This window comes from Hetaerina americana, unplaced genomic scaffold, assembly GCF_022747635.1.
Source record: "Hetaerina americana unplaced genomic scaffold, ioHetAmer1.1.p SCAF_5, whole genome shotgun sequence".
Lineage (NCBI taxonomy): Eukaryota > Metazoa > Arthropoda > Insecta > Odonata > Calopterygidae > Hetaerina > Hetaerina americana.
In genome coordinates, this window is record NW_027287095.1 from 15047454 (window position 1) to 15074374 (window position 26921).

At 38.2% G+C, this 26921-nt stretch overlaps 1 protein-coding gene across 1 annotated transcript in view; it reads right to left on the reverse strand.

Annotated features, from left to right (window-relative positions):
* Positions 1 to 26921, reverse strand: part of LOC139693529 (dystrobrevin beta-like) — a 104586-nt gene that overhangs the window by 1441 nt on the left and 76224 nt on the right. The window contains exons 14-17 of the mRNA XM_071591724.1: positions 20708 to 20755; positions 15664 to 15878; positions 14126 to 14212; positions 12437 to 12677 (exon numbers count right to left, since the gene is read on the reverse strand). Coding sequence (XP_071447825.1) covers positions 12437 to 12677; positions 14126 to 14212; positions 15664 to 15878; positions 20708 to 20755 — 591 coding nt within the window. The remainder of the gene's footprint in view (positions 1 to 12436; positions 12678 to 14125; positions 14213 to 15663; positions 15879 to 20707; positions 20756 to 26921) is intronic.

The window sequence follows — 26921 nt, forward strand, 5'->3', positions numbered from 1 at the left end:
CTGGATCCATCAAAGGAGCCACATATCACACTACTGCAGAGCAGTTTCTATGTGGCACTGCCTATAATGATAGTCCCATATGCAATGAATTTCCTTGCTGTGCTAAGTCCTAATCTCTTGGATTTTTTTTAGGAGTAAGGCAATTGCGTATCTCACTAAATCATAAGTTCAAAAGCTGTCGTTTGGACAAAGTATTTGGGGCGAAATGGTCTCAAAAGTTGGGCTGAAGTTACTTGAGATTTGCACAGAGGTGGAAAAACTTGTTGGATGTTGGTTAAGGCCAGCAGAGCGGATCATATGACTGTAAGAATGAAGCAAAGAAGTGGAAGCGTAATCAAAGCCACATTTAAGTGGCTATGAATTTCATTTAAGAAGGGAGATTGTCCCAAATACATTAAATTCACTGATTTCCAGGGAACAAAGTATTTTTAGTGAGAGGTAAATTGTTCCATTGCCTTTGTAATCGTGGTAGAATTCTATGCTTATCGATTCCATTTGGTTTAAATGCGGATCATATATGAAGGACATGTTCTGAGCTGAATCTAGATTACGGGAGAAGTCTGGCCAGAAATAACTCCTCCACTCCCAAGTGCTCTCTCTGTCCGCTTGAATGAAGTAGATGCAGGTCTTGGTGTGTTATTGGGAAAATGTTCAGTTGTTAAATGTAGTGATTTGATCCTGGTCTCCATTTTGGGTCACCTTGCTCAGTGTCGGTCCTGTATGTCCTCTTAGATGTGATGTCTTTTAATCAGAGGGTTTAATAAATCACCTGAGAAAGTATTTACAACCGTATGAAACTTCACAACAATCAAAGAAAAATGCAGAGAAAAAAAACCAGAAACATTTTATCTTTGACCAATGGATTGTGTTTGTGAATAATTATCTTCTCAGGTCAAAGCTATGACATAAAGCAGGTCACAGTGAATAACATAATAATAATGCTTTATTCTCCATAGGTTGGATCAGCATGGTTTCATCATAAAGCTAAAAAATGTGCATCAGTTTCGTTGTATACATCACAGAAAGAAGATTATTTGCACTGCATAGGAATATTTATCAAAACAACATTTTAGACTTTTCTTCTCATAGTGCAAAAAAATCATCCACAGAGTACATAGGATTAATAAGTAGGCAAGTAAACCCATTTAAAGACGATGAATAACTGATTGTAGCACTTTTCCCCTCGATAAAATTTATTTTACAACTGGGCTTTGATGTATTACATCATCATCAGGTCTATCATCCTGCTTCCATGCCATACAAAACCACACTCCATATCAAGGTTTTGACAAGCCTTTCCTCAACGTCCTTACTCAACATTGCTGTCATCAATTCTCACCTTGTGAAAGCTTCTTTGGCTAGTGCAATTCTTCTCCTTATGTCCCTACAACTACATTCTGGTCCAAAACACTTCCAAGATATGTAAATTGCTCTAGTTTATAAACTTCTATTTTAATATTTAACTTAGCTTTTCTCTTGTCGACTCTTTTTGGTGAATTAATATAATATACCAGATTAAGATTTCCTTTAATCCTTATTCACTGTTCAATGACTCGCACATCTATACATTTTTTATGATTTCCAGCAGCATATTTTCAAGTTACAATTTTTGTTTGTACTTGTTTACAATGCCATCAAGCATCTTTGCTCACTGTAGGATACAAGCTATGCAATATGTTGTCTCTGAAATGCATTGCAGCTTTGTAGAAGGCTTGTTCATGTCAATCTGATCATTATCCTGTTTTTTCTCGTTCAAAACTCCTTTAAAAATGAAATGCAGCATCAATTTTCTTTAAAGACTGAAATAAAATACTCCTTGCCTTTCTTCGTAAAAGCACCAGTGACTAGCTTGCTCTCTCTCCCTCCCACCTACTCTTTTTTCTCAGATCTTCTCACTTATTTTTAAAAAATCAAAATCAATGAGTGAATTTTTCATTGAAAATTTTCCATTCGATCCCATAAGTCTCTATGGCTCAAAACGGTCTAATTAGGCATGGTCAATTTTGGGTAAGCTGGCCAACAATTAGTGGTGGCTGACCTCATTTGGAGGATCTATTACCCAAGTTTCTTCCCATCTCCTCACACATGTGCCGCCACAGTGTGCATGCTCCAATAAATAGTTGGCATTCAAAAATTGTGCTCACCCGCTCGAGAAGCAATTAGTCACTGTGATTAACTGCTATCATTATTGCACCCCTCAAAACTTACCCTCACACCTTATTGCCCCTCTCTCATGACATAAAACCAAAATAATGTATGCAGTGTGAAATAAAAACTCCCATTTGACCCTCTAAATAATTTACATGGGAGGCCAAATTACTGGAAGGCAGACCCTCTCATCTATGTATAGGTACATTCTTATAATTAGGTTTTAGTATCCTTTACGTACGAAAGGTTTGAAGCAGAGTAATGCCTAATTGCTTACAGTTTTCTGAGCTTTGTGATTCAATCCTGTTTAATGTGTTCTGTTATTCTTCTCATTTAATTTAATCCAAAAAGTCTTACCTTGAAATCTTTCAAGTAATTTCTATACACAACCTCTCAATTCTCAACCTGTCTACCAGTATGAAATTTTCTCTGAATCATGTAAAAGTAGCCATAAATCTCTTGGACTTTAAGACTAATTTTCACATGAATGTTAAGTCCCAAGGCTTTACAAAACCCCGTAAAAGATTAAACTCTCCCATATCTTAACCATGCCTGTTAACAGGGTGCCAGTAAATATTGAATGACTTTCAATAAAATTGAACTTCCTAGCCATAAGTATTAAAAGTACTCCTGGAAATAAGATTACAGAATGGTCCAGAACCAATCCTAATAATCACCTTTGTGGCTGAGAATCCACAAGATGGGAAGGTGGGATTCCATCCATTACACAAGGGGAGTATCATCTGGCACTGTTGATGGATGTTAATAAATTAAGTTAAAAAGTTAACTTTATGATTAACTACTGGTGCAATAATTTATGTTTCAGACATTTTAGCATCATGCTTTAATTTTATGAGAAACTAAAATTTGACTCATTGAAAGTTATTCTTCAGACTAAAGAGGATTATCATTTGAATAATTTCAGGTTGGTACTAATGTGAGGCAAAAGGAGAAAGAACAAGGGGACTACAGTGATCAGACACTTATCTTGTGAGGGAAATGAAACAATTTGTCTTCTTCTATTATAATTTTTTGATATGATAAATGCACAAAGTTTTGTATGAGTTTTTGAGGAGGAAAAATATTTATTAAATTAACTTGAGGGATAACTTAGAAATTAATTATCAATTAAGAGAAATTAATTGCATCAGGCTTTAACTTTTACTTGATTAAACAAGCATATTTTACTTTTAACTTACTGAGTGGAAATTTAAATTTTTAATTCTCACCATCTGAAATTTATGGATAAAATCATAGCATTGCCAAGTCAGAGAACTGTTATTAAAAATGTCTATTAAGTCAACAGACACCTAATCTCTTGGGAATTGTTGACACACACAGGGATAGAAAGTAGAGAAAAAGAACCAATATCCACATCCCATTCAAGTGCGCTGTGGAATCAAGGACTTGATGTAGAGTAATTGACAATTTGCGGCTATAATATTCTAGGCCATCAGCCTCAATGGGTGGTCTAATCATCATGGATGGTGGACCAGTAGGTCTAATTGGAATGACCAGAAGTTCTTTTAATTGTGGTTGTCCTCTTCATGATTATGTACTCTATTCTATCCAACACAGATGTTCTGATCAACATAATGTTCAGTATTCACTGCTAGAGATTTTATAACAATGGGTTTCAATTTTGTTTTCAAACTGCAAAAGCTGCATGCAGTTCCTATTTAGTTTACCAATGTGAATTCGGTGGTTACTCCAGACTTTAAAATCCCACTCTCTGAATGAACTCATTTCTAATTTAGATTTTGATGCCTGAAGTAACATCACATTACATGTGCTCTAATATATCATTTTTGAGTCATTGTATTCTCTAGGAGGAAACAATGAAAACAATTATAAGATTAAAAAAATCACCCAATTGTACTGGGCAGCCTCCAACCACCATTCTGATATTTCCCCCTTCTACTTCCAATGGTCACCCAGAAAGAGGTCTCATGCAAAATATGAAAGATGAAATCTGTAACAAAAACCTTTTATTTCTTTTGCCTTCTAATTTTCAATTACATGACATCACAACAGGGTGCATTAAGAATATCATTTGACATAACCAAATTCTTCCTCCCACTACTCTTGTTAACATGTATACAAAATGAGTTCTCATTTGGCATAAAAAAATTCAAGATAATCCTGCTACAAAATCCATTTTAATATCAAGTACTAATGAGATCAATACATATGTACTTCCATTTGAACCCCTCTCCCACCATTACCACAACACATTCCACCTCTTGGTTAACTACCTACCGTGCTCTTCCTTGATATTCCTATTTAGGCCAATAAATTTTTTATTTATAATACAGTAATATTTTTTAGAGAACATCAATTGGCAGTAGAATTTACTAAAATGTGTAATTTTTTCAATCACTGTGAATTGGTCCTATGAAAAAGAGCTTATAACAATTTCAATCTCTTGCCACTGACTTCAAGGCAACCCTTCACAAATTTTCAGTACAGTCATAAACCACAGCTGCGAGCAGAAAAACTCTCCATCTTACACTGGCTACGAAGTAATTAGCAATAACAGAAATGTTGATGATATGTCAATTAATCTCCACAAGGAGGAAATGGCCAAATGATCAGAGTGCATTGAATGTGCACTGAAATAAGAGATGGCATCACCAACTGGATCATCCGCACCATGTCCCCAAGCAAACAAGGGCACCACAAGGCACGCACTAACTTGCTCTCACATATGCAAGACACTCTCTGCCACCCCCCACCATCATCGGCAGGCCAATTTGCGAGGCACCTGCTTCATGACTTGAATGCACACCTCATCAATAAGTACTGAGTGCCATGCAAATTTTTTACTGTTTGGCTAAAAACTGGAACTGGTGGTAACTCTTATTACATCATTTGACTTGCGTCCCTGTCCTAGAAAACAGAACTATTTGAAGCAAATCTATGCGGAGTTATCACACAAACAGCTGATGAATCTTTCACATCTTCTGCTAAACCAAACTTTTACATCATCATTATTATAATACTGGTCCCAGTTAATAAAAACCACACCTTCCACAACATCGTAAATGCATTTCATGTATTCAATGCAACATAAAGCATCACTACGATAATTAGTATACAATATGCTCAACAGTGTAGTAGTCATCGATGGCATGAGAGTTATCAGGAATTGGGAAATGTAATTTGTACATTTCCTTTTGCACAAATTGATAAATAATTATCAGGCCGAGGACTAATATTTTTATGACTTACTCAAAATGTTATCTTTGTGTCAGTAGAAGTAATGCATGTCACCGTATGAGCTGTAGCTGTAGTGGTAGCTGACACTAGTCTGCAGTGAAGTGGAAAATGAGAACATTATGACCCAGATCAATCAGAAAAACTGAAATGATTATCTGGCTTATTTTGAATTTGTAACCTCAAGCTAATACAGAGTGATCAGATTTAGCACCCCTCTCATCCTATGGTTCATCATGAAAAGTTGCCTCATTTGGCCACGTATTGAATCTGAATTGTACAGGACTAGTGTCACCTTGTCAGTACACAGTATCAGCAATTTGGAAACTCTGTATTTGTACACTGGTCACTCTTTCCCAAATAGCTGTTCTCATTACATCATATGATTGCTGCCCTGTGCACCAGAGTGCTACCTACACCCACATCATTGCAAACATCATTATGTCACAGCTTAACTTAAACAAGTAAATACATGAAGATGACTGCTATTTTTTATTTTGATGCCCATTTATGCTCAATTGGCACAATTAATACAAAGTCACTGCAGGTACAGCATGCAGTAATAGCTGTATTCATGTTGGATAGTCTAAATATGGAGAAAATTAATATTTTATTCTGTCAATGTCTGAGTAAAATGATGTATAAGTAAAATTTCAGGGCACAAATGATAGTTTTACACAAATGATTAGTAAGAAAATCATATCCATTCAACAATAACATTCAATGTAAATAAAATGGAATAGTTCCAATACTTTTCAATCCTCAGGCCAATAATCATTCTTCAAGAGGCACCACTACAGTTTCAATTGCCTTCCTCTGTAGATACACTCTTACTTAGAAGCACAATTCAGTATAATTTTCAGATTTTATGCCAGACCAATGTCTTCCCCTCAATATCTAATTTATGCATTCTCATGACAGGCCATTTAAAACAATGTGGTGGAATCCAAGGCAAGAATATACTGCTGTGAGCTAACATAGTCAGCAGTTCATCCACACCCATTTTCTGAACACACACAGAAAACTAAGAATGGGAAGTTTCTATTAATAATAATGAACTCTGTTCTTTGCCAATCCATTCTGCACCAAGACCTGATAGGGAATCAGTTTCTCAGGGTCACAAATCAATGTATTAATCCTCAGAAACAAAAACATAATAGAATGCTAGCTTGCAAAAGTTACATACTGTGAAATTCTGATAAACAATCAGTGCAGTCACAAATTTTACCATTAACAGAAGAATATGCAAGGACAAACTGAAGGGACTTGAAAGGTGGCTCATCCTAGATATGAGAAAAATACCCCAGATGGCCACAAAACACCTGACTCATCACTGCATCACTCTTTGTGCCCTCTTTGCATCTCTGACCAGCTGGTTGGCCACTCCTACTCCACTGCCCCAACCAAGTCATGCCATCAGAGGGGGTATCCCATCTGTGAGGAGGGGAAGATGGTCATGTCACCTCCTTCTATTTACCCAATTGTGGCCTAAGAGAAACACGCCACTCTCCTGAGGGAGAGGACTGGATGGAAGAAGCAATGTACTACTATTCTCTCACCTCCCTAAAAATGCCATACAATGCAACCAGTTAAAAGTCTTTACAGTGCTTGGTGGACCACAACTCAATTTGGCCTTGATCTCATACTCACACAGGTGCACAGAGACACACACACACACACATGCATGCTTGCCATGGGTCAATTCTCAGTCCCACTGCTCTCAAAGCATGTCAACACGACTCAATTGCTATTTTGAAATGGTGGCAGCATTTCCTTAGAACTGGAGAAGCACAGGACTGCTTGCTGACCCAAATTTTCTCATTTAGAAAAACAACACACCCATCAGTTAGTGGAAGAGCCAGGAATTAAATCTTTTTTTCATGTGCCCCATGAATGCTCAAGCAATGTGTGCAATGCATTGCATTTCACCATGAATACGAGTATTTGAGAGGTGTACTACATTGGACATAGTGTATTCTTAAGGAGAGGGAAAGCACCTCTGAGATAAACTGGTTACACCACTTCCAAGAGTATATTTCACCATTCCTTAAAAGAATTTTGTTTGTACCCACTCTGACATGTGGGGTATGAAGGAGCTGCAGAAAAAGAGATCATAGTCTACATTGGGCCACGTGGTTTCAAGCCAAATTGATTCCCAAGTCCTTCCAAACTAGAGTTTTTCACTTTTTTGATTGTTTGCCAAGAAGGAAGAGGAATTAAAAACCACTATTGTCTTCCTTTCTAGTAGTTCCCATGCTGCAGTGGCATTCCCAAAGCTTTCACCAAAGCCCATGAATGTCAACAAGAGTTTCTGATTGTGGATGATGATCTCAGGAAACATTTGCTTTGATCCATCTCAAGAATTCTATGAATGGCTTCTCCCTTATACTTGCTTCCATTGGCATGCACACAAAAGCAGTGTCCACAAAGTTTATCTTTTCACAACTCACAATTTTGAAACAAAGCAGACATAATTTGGTTTCATTTTTTCTTGCACACAAAAAGTAAAAGGAAAGCAAAACTGAGAGATTCAAAATGCCCTTAATTGAAAGAATGCTACACCTCCACTATTCTCCTTGGAACTCCCTTGGCGGGAATGCAAGCTGTGCGATACTCAGGGAATGGTTCTTGCTTCCCCTACGCAGCATAATTACAAGTGAGAAGAAGTTGGTGGGTGCATCACGAGACTGGAATTATTGGCAAGTTGCAAAGAAGATCATGCCAGTCAGACATGAAAACATCTTCATTGAAGATGAGGGATATGGCAACCCAAGCCTCACCACTCAATCTAGCAACAGTTTAATGGTAACATACAGATGGGACCAATCTAGGAGGCAATGCTGTAAACATGTGTGATAATTATCGGAGAATATGAAGATTCTCATGTTATCCCAATACCCAAATTATCCCTCTGCAAACAATGATTATTCTGAAGAGTAGACTTTGGTCACACAAAAACTAGTAATCAGGATATTTTAACCTTTTCAACAAAGGTGACAATGGTACACAGATAAAGAGAAGGGAATGTTCTTGGATCAAATGCGAAAATCTACTGCATGGCAATTCTCATGCTGACAGTTTGGTATGAAATTTGAAATTTAAATATATACACCAAAGGTGGCATGAATGAAGATAGCACATGATTAGAGAGAATGTCTAACATATAATATATCACAACCATTGCAGGAGGGAGAGGAAGAAGTAGAAGCAGAGGTAGTCTCGTCAAGTTGAGAACAGAGTGACATGAAGAAACAGTGCAAGAGAGATGGCATGCAAACACAAGTATAGAAAAGTTGTGCAATGAAGTCAACAGAGGTTAAGATTAACTTTTCTTAACTAAACTCCAAGATTTTGGGCTCCCACCTTTCCCATCCATAAGCATCCTATTCACAATAACATATATGAAACAATATCTGTCAAACTTCCACGCAAATTCTCACTACCACTGTCACCATACCAGAACCCAGTCAAACCTGCTTATCAAATAAAATTGAACCAAAGCTGCAAGCCTAAGACCAAAATCAATGGCACTAAGCCTATATAATAATCTAGCAAGGAAATACAAAGACATCAGAGACATAACACAGTTAAAAGACAAAAAAATTCTAGCTGGGCAAAATTATCTGTGTCTGAAATTATTAACAATAAAATATGATGAATGTGTAAAATAAAACCTATGAAAAGACCTATCAATATCTGCATATGAATGCTCTGAATGCCCATTTTTAATGATATTTCCTATATTGTTATTGTACATCAATCCCTGGGCAAATAAAATAATTATTTTTAACTATTTTCATTCTCAACCAGTAGAAAGATAAATGTCCAATTGTACAACAGATGATTAATATGGTCCAAATTTTCAAAAGTGTCAAGGGGTAAAGGTGCAAATATGAGAAAATATTTAAACGGTGGGGGAGAAAATTTGATTAAAGTGTAGCATAAGCGGTTGGATTGGGAAGGGCCAGGAAAGTATAAATGAGTACAATATTGAACAAAGACAGTTAAATACTAAGGATCAATTCAATTTCATATACTTAAGTCACCTATCTAGACCACCAATGTAAAAACACATTAAATTTTTCAAGAGCAGAATGACACATAGAGGGAAATTACATATTGGTGTTAAATGAAATTAGACTTGCAGCAATGGCAGCCCACATCTCATCTTCAAATACCAATAAAATCCAAAGTCAAATACGGATTGTTACATTTGTGTTGAAGGCAGAGCCATCCATCCATCTTATAACACTGATTGCTCATAATACTCACAATTTGGAGGTGTACTGCATTTATGGGAGATTATTATCAGTGTAGATGCCCTATTTATACAAGCATGCATTTGGACCATTATATATCGATCATTTCTTGTGAAATATGAACACATGACAGTCATGTTAATATAACATTCTGATTATTTGTCATGATCCTATACTTTGGGAATGTCTGCAGCACAACCACTTTCCCTAATCAATATCAAAACGATCAAATTGAGTCTTGCACTTATGTCCCATAAACCCCTCTCCTTGTACAGAATAGAACATAAAAGAAAGGATGGCATGCTGCCATCATCATTATCAATAACACCATTTGGTCAATTGAAGGGTGCTAACTTCAAACTATAATGTGCATTCCCCCTCATTGTGAAGTAACCTGAACTACATACTTGAAATACGTACTGCCTATTAATACAAAATGATGAAATTTTTAATGCAACTGAAGCATAAAATGTAACATAAGCTAGAAACAACCTGTATGGAATTATCATACAGGGTTTTTACAGAAAAAATTATCCAAATGCATGCATGAACTCCAATTCTCTCCATCATTGGATTGGATGGGGTGTACTTCACTCAGGAGGGAGAGAGAGGGGAGCGAGGGGGTTGGCGGACACCAATACAGTTACACTTTGTCCTAAGCTACATTCACCATTGCAAGCAAGTGTTCTCAAGAGGAAATTCCATCTGTCATGGCAAACACCATCACTTAACGCCTTCTTGGAGTGAGTGGCACATTGCCCTCCAGAAAGAGTTCCCCAACTTATCTCAGTCACTTTCAAGTGATTCCACTCACACAAGGTCCTCATGTATGCCAATCCCCATTCATTTGTTTGAGTGCCAAGGAGATCAGAGGCCAACTGAAAAGGCTACTGTAAAAACAAGCTTCTGGCATGTCTCCTCTCATGTCAACATAAATATTATGGAAATGTTGCACATTTTCTCACTAATAAGTCAAATTAAATGATTTAGCTCACATAGTGGCAAAAAGTGATTGTTGGCCCAGTTATTTATTTTTCTCTTGTGCCATTATTTGCAACAATGTAGGGGAAAATGTTTCAACTACCTAGAAATACTGATCCTGATATGTTGGTGATTTATGTTAGCCCATCAGTGATATTTTAATTTCTACAGTATATTCCTTGTTTGACTTTAAAAACATAAATTTTTATTCAAACCACAATCATGCCTATATACTTTATATGAACTCACAAATATGTACTTAGTCGCTGCTGATGCATTATAATAACTACTACCAAAACTTTTAATGCTTCACGTGGGAATGAATACATGTGACATTTGAATCTTCCAAAATGGAAGAGAGGAATGAAGCATATCAGGATGATGCTGAACGTTAGGTACCACATCACCCTCTGTAAATAACACAATTGTTTTGATCGAGGTAAAAAACAAGCTGTCAGAATAGATATCATATAACCAATGGCTGCCAGCCTCAGTCTTTTATCACTTGCTAAAGGATATTGAATGACATGGTGCCTGTATTACGATTGGTTGATATTACACATGGTTCATTTGATCGTTCACAGCATGGCATAAACAGCTCATTTCAGGACAAAAACAACCATCATAGCCTGTGTGAGAGGAGGAGTGCACTCTTTTACATTTGGGTTTTACGATCTACTGTAGAAGTGGGGCAAGAATCTGGAAAATCAGCCATCAAAATAATAGCAGTGAAGCTCCAGAATATACTACCCATTACCCTATGAACCAGCTCAAGAAAATACTAGCATAGGAACAAAATGAGACTAATTCCCTCAGAATGGAATATCTGCTCTTACTACTGACAACGAACTTTTAAATAATCAAAGTGAACAAACAAGGAAACATGGAAAGAGGATGGTCTGCTATCTGCCAACCCACAGCCTCTCCTGCGAAAGAGATTCTCTTGAATTTTTTTACCACTAAAATTTTTAGTATTGCGAAAAATTTTAGACAATGCATTGGAGCTGTCATTTGACAACTAGAAACCATGTTTCATTGTTTCAACTCATTGCTGAATCAATGAATCAATAACAAAGCACCTACACTGTTTTGACTCAGCCAAATGTAGACAAAAGGCTGAGAGTTTTATCTTGTGATCATAACTTAGAAATTTTAACTAGAGATAGGTGTAATAATAAAAACTACAAGTACAGAGTATGCCAGGTGAAGGCAAAATTCTCAATGCATCTTTAGAATGGTTGATAAATGCAGGGGTGGCAGTCATTTTCAAAGTTTTGTGTTGCATTGAAACAACAATCATCCATCACACACCAACAATCGCACACAATCCACGTTACATAATGACAAATTGATGAAAGAATGAGTGACAAGAAATCACAAAAACAGTGGAACAGATGTCATTTCAGTTTCTTTGCCAGGGTAGGAGCTCATAAAAAGCCTTTGGTAAATAAACTTTATCTACATAAATAACTAAATAAATTACCATAATCTAAGGAATAAACAACAAATATTATAAAATAAATATGCCAAGTCTGAAGTCACCTCTAAATGGACAGTATTGAAATGGAAAGGCATGTTTTTCCTCAGCGGAAACTGCCTCGACATTTAAGTCAATGCCTGAACACTTTCAGATACAATCAATTCCCCGAACCCAATCCTCAAGAGAATCCGAGTGAATGGAAGCACGCAAGTTGACTCTCTCCACAGCGTGCTGCCCATTGTCAAAACTCATGCTCAGCAAAACCCGCTCTCTCCCCCTTTCTTTCTTTCCCCCGTCACTTCTTCATCCATGCACCACCTCTACCGTTGGGTCCATGGTTGCCTCGCCTCACCCCCTCCCCCTGGCACAGGGCCTCCCCCTCCCCCCCCTCCACCCCCCATGTCCACATTGTTGTTGTCCGACTGTGGACGCAGTGGCGGCCGGCGCAGGGCCAGCGAGTGGGGAGGCGGGTGTGCAGAGTGTGGTGGGGGGGCAGGGGGAGGAGCAGCATCTGGGTGCCCTGGGGGTCGGATGCCCCTGGGGGGTAGCGCCGGCCTAGGTGCAATCGGTCCATGTGGAACAAAGTCCTCAAACTGCAAAGGAAGGGAAGACGGGGAGATTTGAAGGGAGTGAAGGGGCAACATGGAATTATGAACAATTCACTGAAAGAATTATAGCTGATAATGTTAGAAACCAATTAAGTCACTGCGATAAGAATCAGAAAATTATATCTGAGAGGTCGTTGCAAATGTACTGAGTAGTAATTTGAGATCATTGATGCTATTTTATAGCAATGGTTTCACTCCAAGGAATTTTCAGGAAACAATAGAAACTGCAATCATAACATTATCATGTATATGCTATCAGTTGGGGCTATCAATTTGACCCATTGAAACTCAAGATCAGCTTATAATTAGTCTGAATGCCATAGTGGACTATGGATGCCCTTTACTATGCACAAGTTAAGTATGTAGGTGTTTAAATGGTGGAGGAAATCTCCAGAGTGTAATAAATGTGACACACTGCCACCACCTCCTGAAAATGAAATTGAGCACTCACCAAAAGACAAGGAAAATAATCGTGGATGTTTTAGTGTTCAAGTGTTTAATTATTTACCTATGCCCAGGGTAGGCGACCCCTTGCAGATCTTGAGCTTTAGAGACAATTGTATCTCAATTTGACATTTCCTATTGGCTAGAAGTTACTATAACTATATATTCCAAAACTTGAACTGTTTGTCATTAATGTGGACCAATGTCTGGACCAAAGGTTAAGGACCACTTCAGGTATCCAACTGAGAATTAAAATTTAATCAGTGCTATACACGGCAGAATCCCTCTCATCTGACCACTAAGGGGGATCCCAGACCCCTGGCCTTAAGAACTAATGATCGGATAATGAGAAAATGCATTAAAAATACTCTTTTTGAGCAAGAAATTGAATAAAAAATATTCACTGAGTTTCATAATATCTATTATTACAAAGGAAAAATGATTATTTATTTTTAATTGATAAGCAACTAAGCCTTTGTACCTTTACTTTCAGAATTATACTCATTCATCATTTTTATGATTCATCCTCAGGAGAAACTGAGATGGAATAAGGCACTGGTCAGTGAAGTTTGAGACGATGAAAGGGAATCTGCAATACATTAATTTTGCTTGATTTACTCTTTTCTTGTGAGTCCAAACGACCAGATCCACAGGAAAGCATTAATGGTTTTTAATGACAGACAAGTAGTTATTTCATAATGGTAGATATATAATGGGGTTTTGATAGTCACAAAGCTAAGCTTCGAGTGCATATACACATCTCAATAAAAAAAATGTTGACTGCAGATGGGTTCATTGCTTTCGTTATGGGTATACCGATAAGTTAGCTCCCAGTACACACAAAAAGCAAATGATAAAAGTGATGTTTGAAGTCGTGATTCAAGGAATGATTGCAAATCTTTTTTTATCACATTGGAGTCAATGCACGCATTTGGATTCCACTTGTTGACCCGATTGATTGTCCCTTGGGCTCCCTCTCTGCCACTCACCCGGGGTCCGCCCACGTACTCCTCCCCTTCCTCCTCTCCCTCCTCATCTTCCTCATCGTCCCTCTGATGGAGGCCATAGTCTGGACCCTGCAACAACAGAGCACAGCACACCAGTAAGTATTCACCCTCCAATGCACATGCATGCACAAAGATGCACCCCCAGAGGACTCCCTTACCACGAATGGCCAAAGGACACTCTAGCAAATCCTCAAGAGGGGTCCCTACATGCCGAGGCACATCTCTTCATGGTGATTGGGGATCCTCATCACCTACTCATTTCATATTACCATTTAAAAATTGACTTAACCATACATGGGCATGACCTCTCACCACCAGGGGTGGCTTCAGGATTTTTCCAAAGTTAGGGGGGGGGTAAGGGTCAGGGCATGACTCTGCAATGCAACACCCAGAACATATATGGTCAATACAAATTTTGTATAATGTATTTCATGTGAACGTTTATTTCTTTTATCACCCTTAATTAAATATTTCAAAATATTAAAAAAACAGATTTGCGGTAGGAATGTGAATTATAGAAAAATACCTAATGATTTGAACACCCATATAGCACATTAGTTAAAGTATTTAAAATTTTTTGATCAATTCAGGGTCAAAATTTTGATTCATTGAGGATCATTTAGGATGGTTTTATTTCCTTTTCAACTTTCATACCTATAGGCTGGTACCTCAAGTGACTCAACCAGATCTGAGAGAGAGAGAGCATGTATCTGGCGTGAAGATTCCACAGAGCACAATGCTTGTTCATCTGTACCATCCAGGTATACCACCACACCACACAATGGGTTAGAGGGTGGGAAAAGGCATTTTTGATTCTGTCAGACCAATATTTCCTAGATGAAAACTGCACAGAGCCCTTATCTTTATCCATCTCTTAACTTGGACACCATTCCTAGCTTTACTTTACACCTTCAGGCTTCACTTTGTGGAATTGTTTGATGTCCATATAAAATAAGTAATTAATTTTCCACAGATAGAATTCTGAGGAAAATTACCTCTTTAAATATGGACACCATTCCTAGCATCTATTTACATAACACTACTAGTGTGTTAGGGAATCCAGTTGTGCAAATTCTTCTGCCTCTGGGACCACGCCTCCATTCTGGATGACAGTTAATGACCATCAACTTCAGGGCAGATGAGTCTAAGCCCTGAAGATAGTGTCTGAGTAAACATTCTAAACATTGGTCAGATTGGAGGTCCTGATTGGATTGAAGACCTGAGAGATGACCCTTATGCAGTTAACATGCCAGGAAAGTACCAGATTTTACAGGTTATTCAATAGCTGCTCACGACATTTGTCTGTTATGTATAACATGTTTACATGATATTAGCTTATTAGCAGCAGGGGAAGGTACACAATGAGAGCACAGCCCGCTAAAGAGAGAAAAGGAAAAAATGAAGTAGTTTCACTAGTCACTACTAATCAGACTTTCCATGTGCTCAATGAAATTCAATAACTAAACAACATAATCCATGGACTTGATGAGAACTTCCGCAGCCCCCAACCTTGGCCTCACCTTGCCGTCAAACAGACCATTGCCCAGGTCCCGGGCACGAAGCTCCGCTATGAACATGGACTCTTGCTCATAGCGCTGCCGCATCTCTTCATGCCAGAGCAAGGAGGATGCCGCGGCTCCAAGCTCATCTAGGCCATCATCCTCAGTGCTGTGGCCCCCAGCAACTGGTGATCCTCCCTCTTCATCCTCCTCGTCCCCTTCCTCAGTCTCAAAGTCTTCAACATGCCAAGGGCAGGAGAGGGGAGGTGACGAGAGAAGAAGACACAATGCCATCATGATTAGATCCAATTGGAGGAAGGATCGTACTTAAGGGTGATGCCCACTTTGGGTGGGATTCGAAAATGAGGGAAAGGATAGTGACCAAAATCGCACATTCAGAGGAGAACTCCCAATATATTATTTGCATTCAGACAAAAATAAAATCATCCATTGGTCTGCCCATGATGATGAGAATTTTCTTTTTAATAAGCATAACTTTGTTTCACATTCAATGTTTAAAAAACATTCTTTCCACCAGAAAATTCTTCATTAGTCAAGACTGCATTTAGGAACAAAGGGTTCCTAAGAATTTTTTAGTATAGAATGATAACTGAAAACACTCATTTCCATTCAGAAGATCAAAAAGGGCTAAAACTAAAGTAATCTTTTGGGAAACGTTTCTCTCTTTGAGTTTCAGAGACCATTTTGCAACCACAGAAATATTTAGAATACTTTCCCCTTCTTGTACAAAAATTCAATTCTAATAGGTAAGAGGCAGGTAAGAATGAAGGATATGACACACATTGACTAATAGAAATATTTGAATGGGCTCATAAAAGGGAATTATGGTTTACTCAATAGTAAGAGGAGGATGACATATATATGCAGCATTTGCAGGCATTAGTGACAAATCTACAAGTGCCATATGAACTAGACAGAAATAGAAAACACAAAGAGAAAACAGCAAATGGAACAGGTATGTAAAGTTACTAATGTAAAGTTATGAATGATATTCACCACGATGCTTTTATCTACACCAATTATGACTGGTTCAAAGGGAGTCATGCATGGTTCTTGTTGTCTGTTTGCTATTGGGAAACTAATATTCCTATTCCTGGATAAACAATACAAGGAGAATGTGAACAGGTAAGAGAAGTTAAAGAGATACATACAAGCATTAAATGTCTTATTAAGATGGAAGGAACAACAAAACTAATAGATATTTTAGCTTAACTAAATTTCATGTAAAAATTACTATACCTCAAAGTTTTCCGTATCTTGAGTTGCCTCAAAAACACTCATATTTAAGATACATGCTAATGGAAATTGGTAAGTTTAAAAATTTTCAGCGGGAATCATATCAGGATACCCTTTCCAAGGTGTCATCCACCATTTGTTGCTATTAAACTGAAATAATATGGCACAGGTGTGAACTATTCACTAAAGTCTTCATTATTTTTTTAAATTCTGGGGTCAAACACAGATTCCACAGATTTTGAGTATTATATGTCAATAATTTCAGAGTCTTGATGGAATATGCATGACGAGAGGAAAACACTGGACTTAACCACAACTAAGGTAAACCAGCTGATGTATATGAATAAATCACTTGCATTTCTATGCAACTTCAAAGCTGGTTTAATCTGAATTCAAATGATGAAATAGGCACACATACTTTGCTCCTTTCCCAGTGCCCTACAAGGTACATCATTCTAGACTCTTAAGGGTGCAATCAGCCATGTTTCCAAAAACTGAAGGCGGTTGAAGAGGAATTTCTTCACTTTGGTTTTGTATTATAAAAGGAGGATTATTCAATGTCTGACCAAAGGTCAAGATGTGGCTGCTATGACAAAGAATTTTCAGCCCTTTACATATAATCCTACACTTTCAGGTCTTGGGCTATTGTCTCTGCACTCCTATAACCTTGGCACCACAAAAGGGATTAATACATATGATTAAATTTCCTGATCCAATGGGTGACTTCAGATGTCTAGGACTGGTTTATGGGGGCAAGTATATGACAATTATATTGAAGCACTCTGCCTATCCATTGCAATAAGGGTTCATGAAAGTGAGGATTGGAAGCCCATCCCCCACCACCCTTTTTTGCTATCATAAAAGCAATGTATCAAGTGGAGTGATATGTCCATTATGCCTAATTGATAATATTACATATACACGAATTAGACATAATTTAAATATTCACACATTTTATAAGAGTTTCTTGGAATGGGGTTTATACACTCAAAATGGAATTTTGTTTACCTCAGAATATGAAATGTGGGAAAAAATGTACACGATTGCATGACAAATTTTTGCAATTAGGACTAAGTACTTATCCATCAAGGGCAAATGGCAATCACTTCATTAATTAATGTGCTCATCAATCTATGACCAGCATGAATTGCGCTCCTGTTTTTGTAATGAATGTCATCAAAAACAACTACCGTAAAATTATTAAATAATTCTAATACAAAATCCTATATTTGTGTTTGGAAAAGATCATTTTTTAATTATACATAGAAAGGTAAGTGTATCCTAAACTCTTCCAATTTATCATATCACAACATGTAATAAATACTAATAAGTATATTTTGGGACTATGTACACACATATGTTAATAAACTGTTGCCATATTTCTAATCTGCACTGAGGGGAGGTGGGCTGAGCAGAGACCCAACTATCACTCCTGTACATGTATGCCTTTAGACTGTCCAAACACATTGACTAGACTTTTGTTAAAAATGTGGTGTATCAGAAAAGTAATGAGCTAAAACCATACATATCCCACAGAACAGTGTTGATATGGCATGTTTTCACTGAAAAATTCCAAAGCTCTTTCCATACAAATGTAAGGATATTAGACAATAAATATGTCAAAGATGCCCTCTTTAGGCCCTGCAGATTGCACATTTGTGATGACATGGTGTTTCAATATTCACCTGTTTTCTTCCTAGAAATCCTCATTGTTCAAGATAATATGTAGAACATAAGCCAACAACACTGCAATTAGTGTCACATGAATTCTAGAGTTGGAAAGAAATCTGCCATTTTAATTACCTGTGCATCAGCCCTTTTTCCTCAAACCTGCTTAGTATGAAAAGAACCTTGAAGTGGCAATGATTGAATAAGCTGACTAGCAGTCACCAATAGGTTGGCCATATGGTTTTACAGTGCTATGAATGACTGATCTGTGCTGCACTGATTAGCAGCAAGCCTTCAAATTATCAATGGCACCAAAACTTTTCCAAAAAACTGAATTTAAATTAGCAGCACTTACCACTCTAATCCAGGTACCTACACTCTTTCAATTGATGGCCCTAAAAATTTAATTATTTGCAGTCTGATAATCATTACTGTCATCTATATCAGGCAGAAATATTTGCCTACAATAGCAAGTTTTACTGAGAAATTGATCCTAAAACTCATCTCTTGACAACTTTCTTCTTTCTACAGTATTATTCACTCTCATTGAGTCAAAATAATTTAATGAGTTACCAGTGAATAAATTCATCTCTTCAAACAAAATATTTACTCCAACTCATCAGTACTATTGTACTAAGGATTTCAGTTCTTGATCAGACAATGAACAGTTTCTGTAAGCATATCTTTTATTGCTACACTGTTTGATATTTTGTTTACACAGGAAGTCCTATTCACAACTCCACTGATTCAGTCTTCGGTCTCTTAATGTTTCTTAAAGCTAGCAATCCTGGCTTTCATTTGAGCAATCAAGCCTTTTGAAGCTTTCATTGTTTTAATTTATCCTGGGAAAAGTGAAAAGGACCTGAATCATAAGAATATTTTTAAGCTGGGCGCCTGCTTATCTAACCTGTTGGTAAACAAATCACGAATAGAAATCTTTCGTACCTCTACTCAGAAAAGTGACTCCTTCAGAGCCATTTATACAAGAGCTTCTACATGTAGTGCATAAAAAGGGAATTGCCTTGATTCCCACCACACTTGATGCAAACTGACAAAATTTTACTTTTTTTTACTAGGGCACAGCATCCTACTGGCGGGCATTTAAATAATGTAGGAGTGAGTAATTGTCAAGCCATAAATAAATCATTTAGATCCTTCATGGTTATCACAATTATCAATACATATACTACCAGTGATGCTAGACAATGCATCCACTGTGGCAATATCTCTCTAAAATGCTACTTCAAAATCACATCAAATTTGTTCCTGATACACTCAATTCCTAAACTGCTATGTATTCCTCCATTAATTAGTACAGATATTAGACACATATTTTTTCCAGTTAGACCTCATACCATTGTGATACTAGTAATACACAACACAACTAAGAATAGAAGACAGAACTTTGAAAAACAATCAATATTGAAAGACTTTACCCAGAGGGCAACTTTTGAGCTGCAGGGAGTCAAATAGAACTGAAGTATGATTTTAAAGGAATGAACTCAAATGGGCTTCACAGAGTATACCAGGTATAGAGGTGGCTGGTACCAGGAGGTGGAGCTGGCGACTGGGAGATCCACGTCTCAATAATGGTCAATTCAAATGCCTTCTCAGCAGAGAAGTTACACAAGCAAGTGTACATAATGCATACACGGGATCAAATCGCCAGTAAAAAGAGGGGAGAGTTGAAGAGCAATGCCCCTCCTCCCAAGCTTCGGCTTCAGTCCTGGTTTTCCTCTCTGCCTCTGGGAATGGACTGGCAACAACACCAATGCAAACAATGCCCAGGGTGCCGTGGTATAACTCAAGGATGGCTGATGCCTTGATTGAGATTGCAGGGGTAAATGCCCCATGACTCAAAATATCCCACACGGGCTTGTTCATATATTGCACAGAAAGATCAATTCCCCTCATGTTAAATATTCACATGGAGTGGTTCAGTGTCTAGTGAGTTATGTTGTCAAGGGGTGAGGGAATGTCTCAAATACAAACACACAAAGGGGTCAAGGGCTGATGTTAAAAGGGTCAAGGGACCACTTGCTCCCATGTGCAATGAGGAGGAGGCGTTAGTGGGGGCCACGAGTGGGGCAGGTGGGTGAGTTGACAGGAGGCAGGGGAGATGGTGTTGTGGCATGCGTACCTGTGGCCGTGGAGACGGGTTCGCCTTTGTCCATGTGGCCCAAGTCGTCTGAAAACAAGAGAAGGACACAGAGTGTGGGGAGAGAGTGGACGGATGGGAAGGGAGGACCCTTCCCCTCCCCCACACCCGATGACTGCCCTGCGCACACAAGGAAATTGGCATGTTGCGCAGGGGAGAGTGCTGGAGGGGGTGTGAACCCACCCGTCAAGAGTCCCTCCCCCCACCAGAAGAAAGAGCAAAACTCTCACGCTGCCTCTCGAAATCCTTCTGCCGGCACGCACGCAACTTGACAACTAAAGGCAAAGACACATCAGCAACAACAAACAAAGAGAGCAAACAAAATGCACATCAATCACAAATCTTCGATGGAACGCCCACTTTCTTCAAGGGGCAAAGATGGAGCTAGTGCATTGCTTGGATGTTGTGACTGATCTAGAGGAGATACTTCAATTGCAAAATTATTTGCTTTGAAACACTCCCCTCTTTATCATTGCTGGTCTAAGTTGGCCATGAGGGAGAGACATATGACCACAGCTCCCTCGACCCATGTTTACTCAAGAACTCAAAGCCTTCAAAGTGACCGACATGCAAATTATCTTTACTGTAGTGCTGTGCTAACACCTTGGAAGTGATTGCAATTTAAAAACTGCCACGAGATGACAGCACATAGGGATCATACAAAAACAGTGCTCAAACTGACCAAAGTGAAAACATTTACATTCATTGCTCTGATGACGCATGCAGCAGATGGAAACAGGTTATAGTGGTCACGGATGCTTCCCTTACTGTTCGGTTGGAGCGATGGCACACACAATGAAGGGGAGATGGAATTTAGCTTGTTCCACAAGAGTCAGCAATTAGATTTATCAAAACTGCTGTAATAGTATAACACCAAGTGTCTCCACACTAGTTTCCAAATAAGGTTGGGAAATGTAAAGGGAGAGAAGGATATAATCTACGATTGAACTCATGCAAAAATTTAAGGTTGTTATTTTCAGCCTGAATAATGAATATTCAAGCTAAGCTTCAATAGGAGAAAACATGAATGAAAAATATGAGAAGCAGATGAAATGGCCCCTGGATTCAACAAGAAGGGTGACTGCATGCTGCAAGAATTCTTTCACAAATGACCAGGATAAAAGGGCAGTATAATATGGAGTGACACTTTGAAAAGCATGGCTATGTTTTAGTGCTTGATTAACTGGTTCACTACAGGAGATTGATTATGTACAGTGTGTGGTCAAGTAAAAATCAATCCGGAACAACTAATTCATATATCAATATTATATCATGAAGAAAATTAATGCTGAAATATCATGAAGAAAATGAACTTCCACAAAGTTGAGGCTGAAACTATTGAGATAAAATTAATGCTTCCAAAATTTAAAGTAATTCTTTCTTCCAGTTTCATTTGTATTAAAAAAAACTGGAACTATATAATAGTACATAAGCCAGGTATATGACAAAATTTTGTAATTCAAAGTGAAAATACAAATAATGCAAATTTTTCATTAATACTTTCTTATGTCTCACAGATAATTCTCTTTGAGCCTCAGCAAATATTCAGTGAACATAATTATTCATGATTTGGTTTTTTGACATTCACTTTTAAAAATATTTGTATTTCTTTATTGCAACTGCATTTTTTATAATTCTCTCTTCATTGGTTAGGTAATGGATTCTAATTACTTATTTTATTTCAAATCCTTTAGCCATGTTAAACCCTCCTGCTTTTCACGAAATCAAAATAGATGAACTTTTGAAAGTTTTAGGCCAAAATCATCTCTCGCCATAACCAACGTTTGCGTTGTTGATGCACTTCATAGGCTCTAATAATCCCCATAAATATTTAGCTCTCATTTTTACCACAGGGTTTTTGGTATTGAACCCAGGAAACCCAAATTTGAAGTTATATCCTTTCAAAGAATATTTTATATAGCCAACACCCGCCAAAAAGTGAAATTTCATTTCCCCATCTTCAAATGCTTACTCTTTTTGAGTGAAATCATGCGTTTAACCATGTTGGAATGTGTCTCACACCAATAATTTCTCCTTAAATGTAAAAACCGTTCTTCTTATGGCAAAAAAATATTGATCCAACAGAGCAAGTTATTTTATATATTTTTGGATAGGATACCAGCTCCCTCCTGATATTTCAATAATATTCACAGAATGATGCTTTGTCACATAAACTACGAGAAGGGGCTAAAAATAGAATCAGCATAACAGTAGTGCATTCATGGACTTATTTTTCAGTTTCATTATTTAATGAATGAGTATTATCATTATCATCATCACTGGTCAAATGTGACATTTAGTACGCCTTTGAAATTTACTCTGTGGGCTTGTGGTGAAGTCCCTTGCCTCTTGTTTGCGATGAGATGCACAGAGAATAAAGGGAAGTTCAAGAAGACACCACACCAACATTTACTAATGTCATAATGCACAAAAGCCCAGAATTCAACCCCCTCTCCATCCATCCAAATTCAGTAATACGAGGGTAATTTGAAAAGTTCTCTGAATGGAATAGAAATAAACAACTTACCTCAGTGAAACCTTTTTTTATTTTCCAATGTAGTCTCCTCGTATAATAATGCACTTGGTCCAGCAATGTTCCAATGTCTTGATCCCATCTTGAAAATTAGATTACTTCAGGCCTGCAAAATACCTGCCTACTTAGGCTGTTGGTTCTTTGTTTGAAGAGAATCTCCATCCACAAAGGAAAGTTTTGAGCTTGGGGAAGAGATAGAAATCTGATGGAGCCAAATCAGGCGAAAAAGGTGGGTGTGGCGACAATTCTTATCTTAGTTCATGTATTTTTGCCATGGCAATGACACATGTGTGAGCATGCATTATCTTGATCGAAGATGACTTTCTTCCTTGCCAAACCTAGCCTTTTTTCATGTATCATTTGCTGTAATTGGTCCAGCAGGTTAGTGCAGTATTTTCCAGTAATTGTTTGACCAGAGGAAAGATAATCTAGCAGCAGAAACCCTTTCATATCCCCGGAAACTGAAGTTATCACCTTCCCTGCCAACTGTATTTGCCTTTGCTTTCTTTGGTGGTGAAGAATCAACATTTTTCCACTGCTTTGACTGCTGTTTTGTCTCTGGGGTACAGTAGTGGACCCAAGTTTCCAGGATCCTTGGTTTCATCTGAGGTCACAAAACAGCTAGGAAAATCTTGTTAGTTGCTCTTAAAATGGGTCAAACACTGTTTTGCAATTTCCAGTCTGATGCATTTATGATCCTCCGTCAAGAGTCATGGCATCCATCTAGCAGATAATTTTCTCATATCTAATTCCATGGTTACAATGTGATATACCCATTCAGATGACATCCCTTACGCTCCAGCATTTCCCCGCACTTTCAGTTGATGATCCTCCATAACCATTTTATGCACTATTGCAATAATTTCTATGGTAGTGGCATATTTTGGCAGACCACTACTACATGGATCATCATCTAGGTTGTCCTGATCAAATTTGAAGTCATTTTTCAACTTGGCAGCAGCCCCTACTAAGGAGCAGAGTCCCTCAGAGCGTTCTGAAAGTCTGCATGAAATTTCTTTGCTTCATACCTTTCGTTACCAAGTATTTAATTACAGCTTGAATCTCAATGTGTTCTATCTTCAAAAATCACTAGATGGGAACAACAACAGAGAGGCTTCCACAAAACAATTATCTTCCCAGAGCACTGATACTTTACATGTATACTCATAGAGGATTACCTATTACTATGCGGGAAACTTGTGCTAGCACTGACATCTGGTGGCAGTACCGAGAACCTTTCAAACTACCATCGTACAATGTTTTTGATGACATTCTTTCCTGCGAATCTTTACAGAAGTTTATTTAACCTACGTTGAATGATGGAAGTTGATAATAACTCGGACATGCATAAAACCTGAGGCCCACACTGTATCCACTATTATGTTTGCCACAGAAATTTGTGGCAGGGAACTGTACAGGGAGGAGAAGGGCCAGATTGAATTTGAGGGAAGAGAGGAGGGGAGAGAGAGGGGGACTGGAGATGCATGCGTGGACAGAGGGAAAAAAAACTATTTTCTTAAACTTATGCTCTGCTGTTCCACGATTATTTGCCCAGGGGACAATCACCCAACTTCTCAGAGCTCTTTGATTGGCAGGGGCTAGATAAGATTGTCAAAACAATTTTTCCATGCCAAACGACCTTTCTCCCTTTTTTTAATAGGGTTTTGAAAGGGTTCTCAAGCCTGCTTCTCCATATTGTCCACCATATCTACCAAGATTTTGTCAAGACACACTGCGCAAGAGGCACACACACTCCCTCTCCCGAGGCCTTAAAAGAAAGCCCCCACCCAATAGATGCCACTCAAACTGAGTGACTGTCTCTACTCGAGTTGACAAAACCAGTTCCTTGGGAGGCCATAGATTGACTCATCAGAGTGAAATGATTTTGCCCACATGGAGCACAGATTGTTCAGTTGGACCAGGTGCATCCAATGACCAAATGGAAAGACATGAGCAACACTCCTGGTCATGCTCCTCTCCAAATCGCTAGGGTAGGTAGCAGTTGAACACTGCCAAAACACCGAACACATCCCACGCTTGATGGAATATGGGAAGCTAGAACTTGGAAGCTTGTCTCTCATTATTAACCGGGGAACATTCAGGGAGAAAACTTTTGGGAATGTATATTTCATTGTTCATTCATTAATATCAATCAATCAATAATCATTTAATCCTTTAACCGATTAGCATTAAGAATGACTCTGGAATAATAATTCTGCATATTACAGTAAATAAAAATTTCAAGTTGTGTTGGTTGGAATCAGTGGCATTAAGGACTCAGTATTAGTCAAAAGTGGAAACAGCATCTGACAATAGGACTGAGGGTTGAGTAGCTCATATACGAGCTACAAAGTAAGTACTCTTTCATCAGGTATCTTAACTTGCTAATTCGCATGTTAGCTGAGTTGTTTTGGGAGATTATTATGGAAAAAGGGTATCTTAAATGCCACAAAATAGTTTTTTGGAAGATCGATGCATGATTTTTCTCACACCTTAAGAAGATTTCAGAGCCAATGGAAGGCACAAGAAGAACATTTATTTAACAGAAGTTGAAATCAAATATGTAGTTATAACTTGCTCACTCACTCCAAACATCTAGTGCTATTCCTGGGAGCAAGGAAAGACTTACGCAACAAGAATAAAACAAACCCAACCCTGTTACCATGTGGAATCACACAGAGCAACCCAAGGCAATGCCACAGGGAAACACATCAGTGGAAATGGGAAGGGGGTCTTGGGAATGTTCATGAGTGGGAGGCATGAATGGTTTCAGGCATATTGTAAAAATATGCACTATCCCCACCCAAAAACCCCTTTGCGCAACAAAATGAAGAGGGCAAGAAGGATAGTGCCACCTTAAAGGAGAGAGCAAACACTTCCATGAGTTCAATGAGGAAATGGAGGCCACTCTGAAACAAACAACACAGACATGCAAAGTGCAAGATGGGGTGACCAAAAAAATCAAGTAACTAAGAAAATAAAACAAGAAGGGGTCTGGTTCTTCCAGCCTGAGGAAATGCCTCACATTGGCATAACACAATCACACACTGAACGGGAAACCCTTCAAGTGCATATTTGGATTCTAAAAAAACAAATGAAGCACATCCATTCTGAATAATTGCATGCTTACACGATATACCACATGGTGAATGCAACCCCCGAAATGTAGTGAGCATCAGAAAAGTGAATGGCCGTGAATTGGGGAGCCAATCACTTTTCCAACACACAAAGCAAGGCTGGTTGGAAGCTGATGACGATTCGTGATGGGAAGGTAATCCAAAGCAAAGAAAGTGTGCCCAAGTGGGGAGTGAACGGGTAGAAAAGGCAAAGAGACAGGGAGAGAGCGGTGGGAATGCTAGCCTTAATTAATAGGACTCAACTCTTCAGACCAATATTAAAGAAGAAACAAAACAGAAAACAAGAGTGTAACAATCAAAAGACTTGGTAAATAATAAACCAAAAAAAGAAACAACTGGGGATGATTGCAATGAGAGAAGCCATGCACAGAGTTGCCTTGATAGATGTGAAACCATGACTTGATGGTATGCATACACATAGTGGAAATAATTAAAAAAATTTGCAATTCCGAGGCAACATATGGCATGCTTTATTGAATGCCAAACATTTTCATACACACTGAATACAATTAGTACAAACACAAAT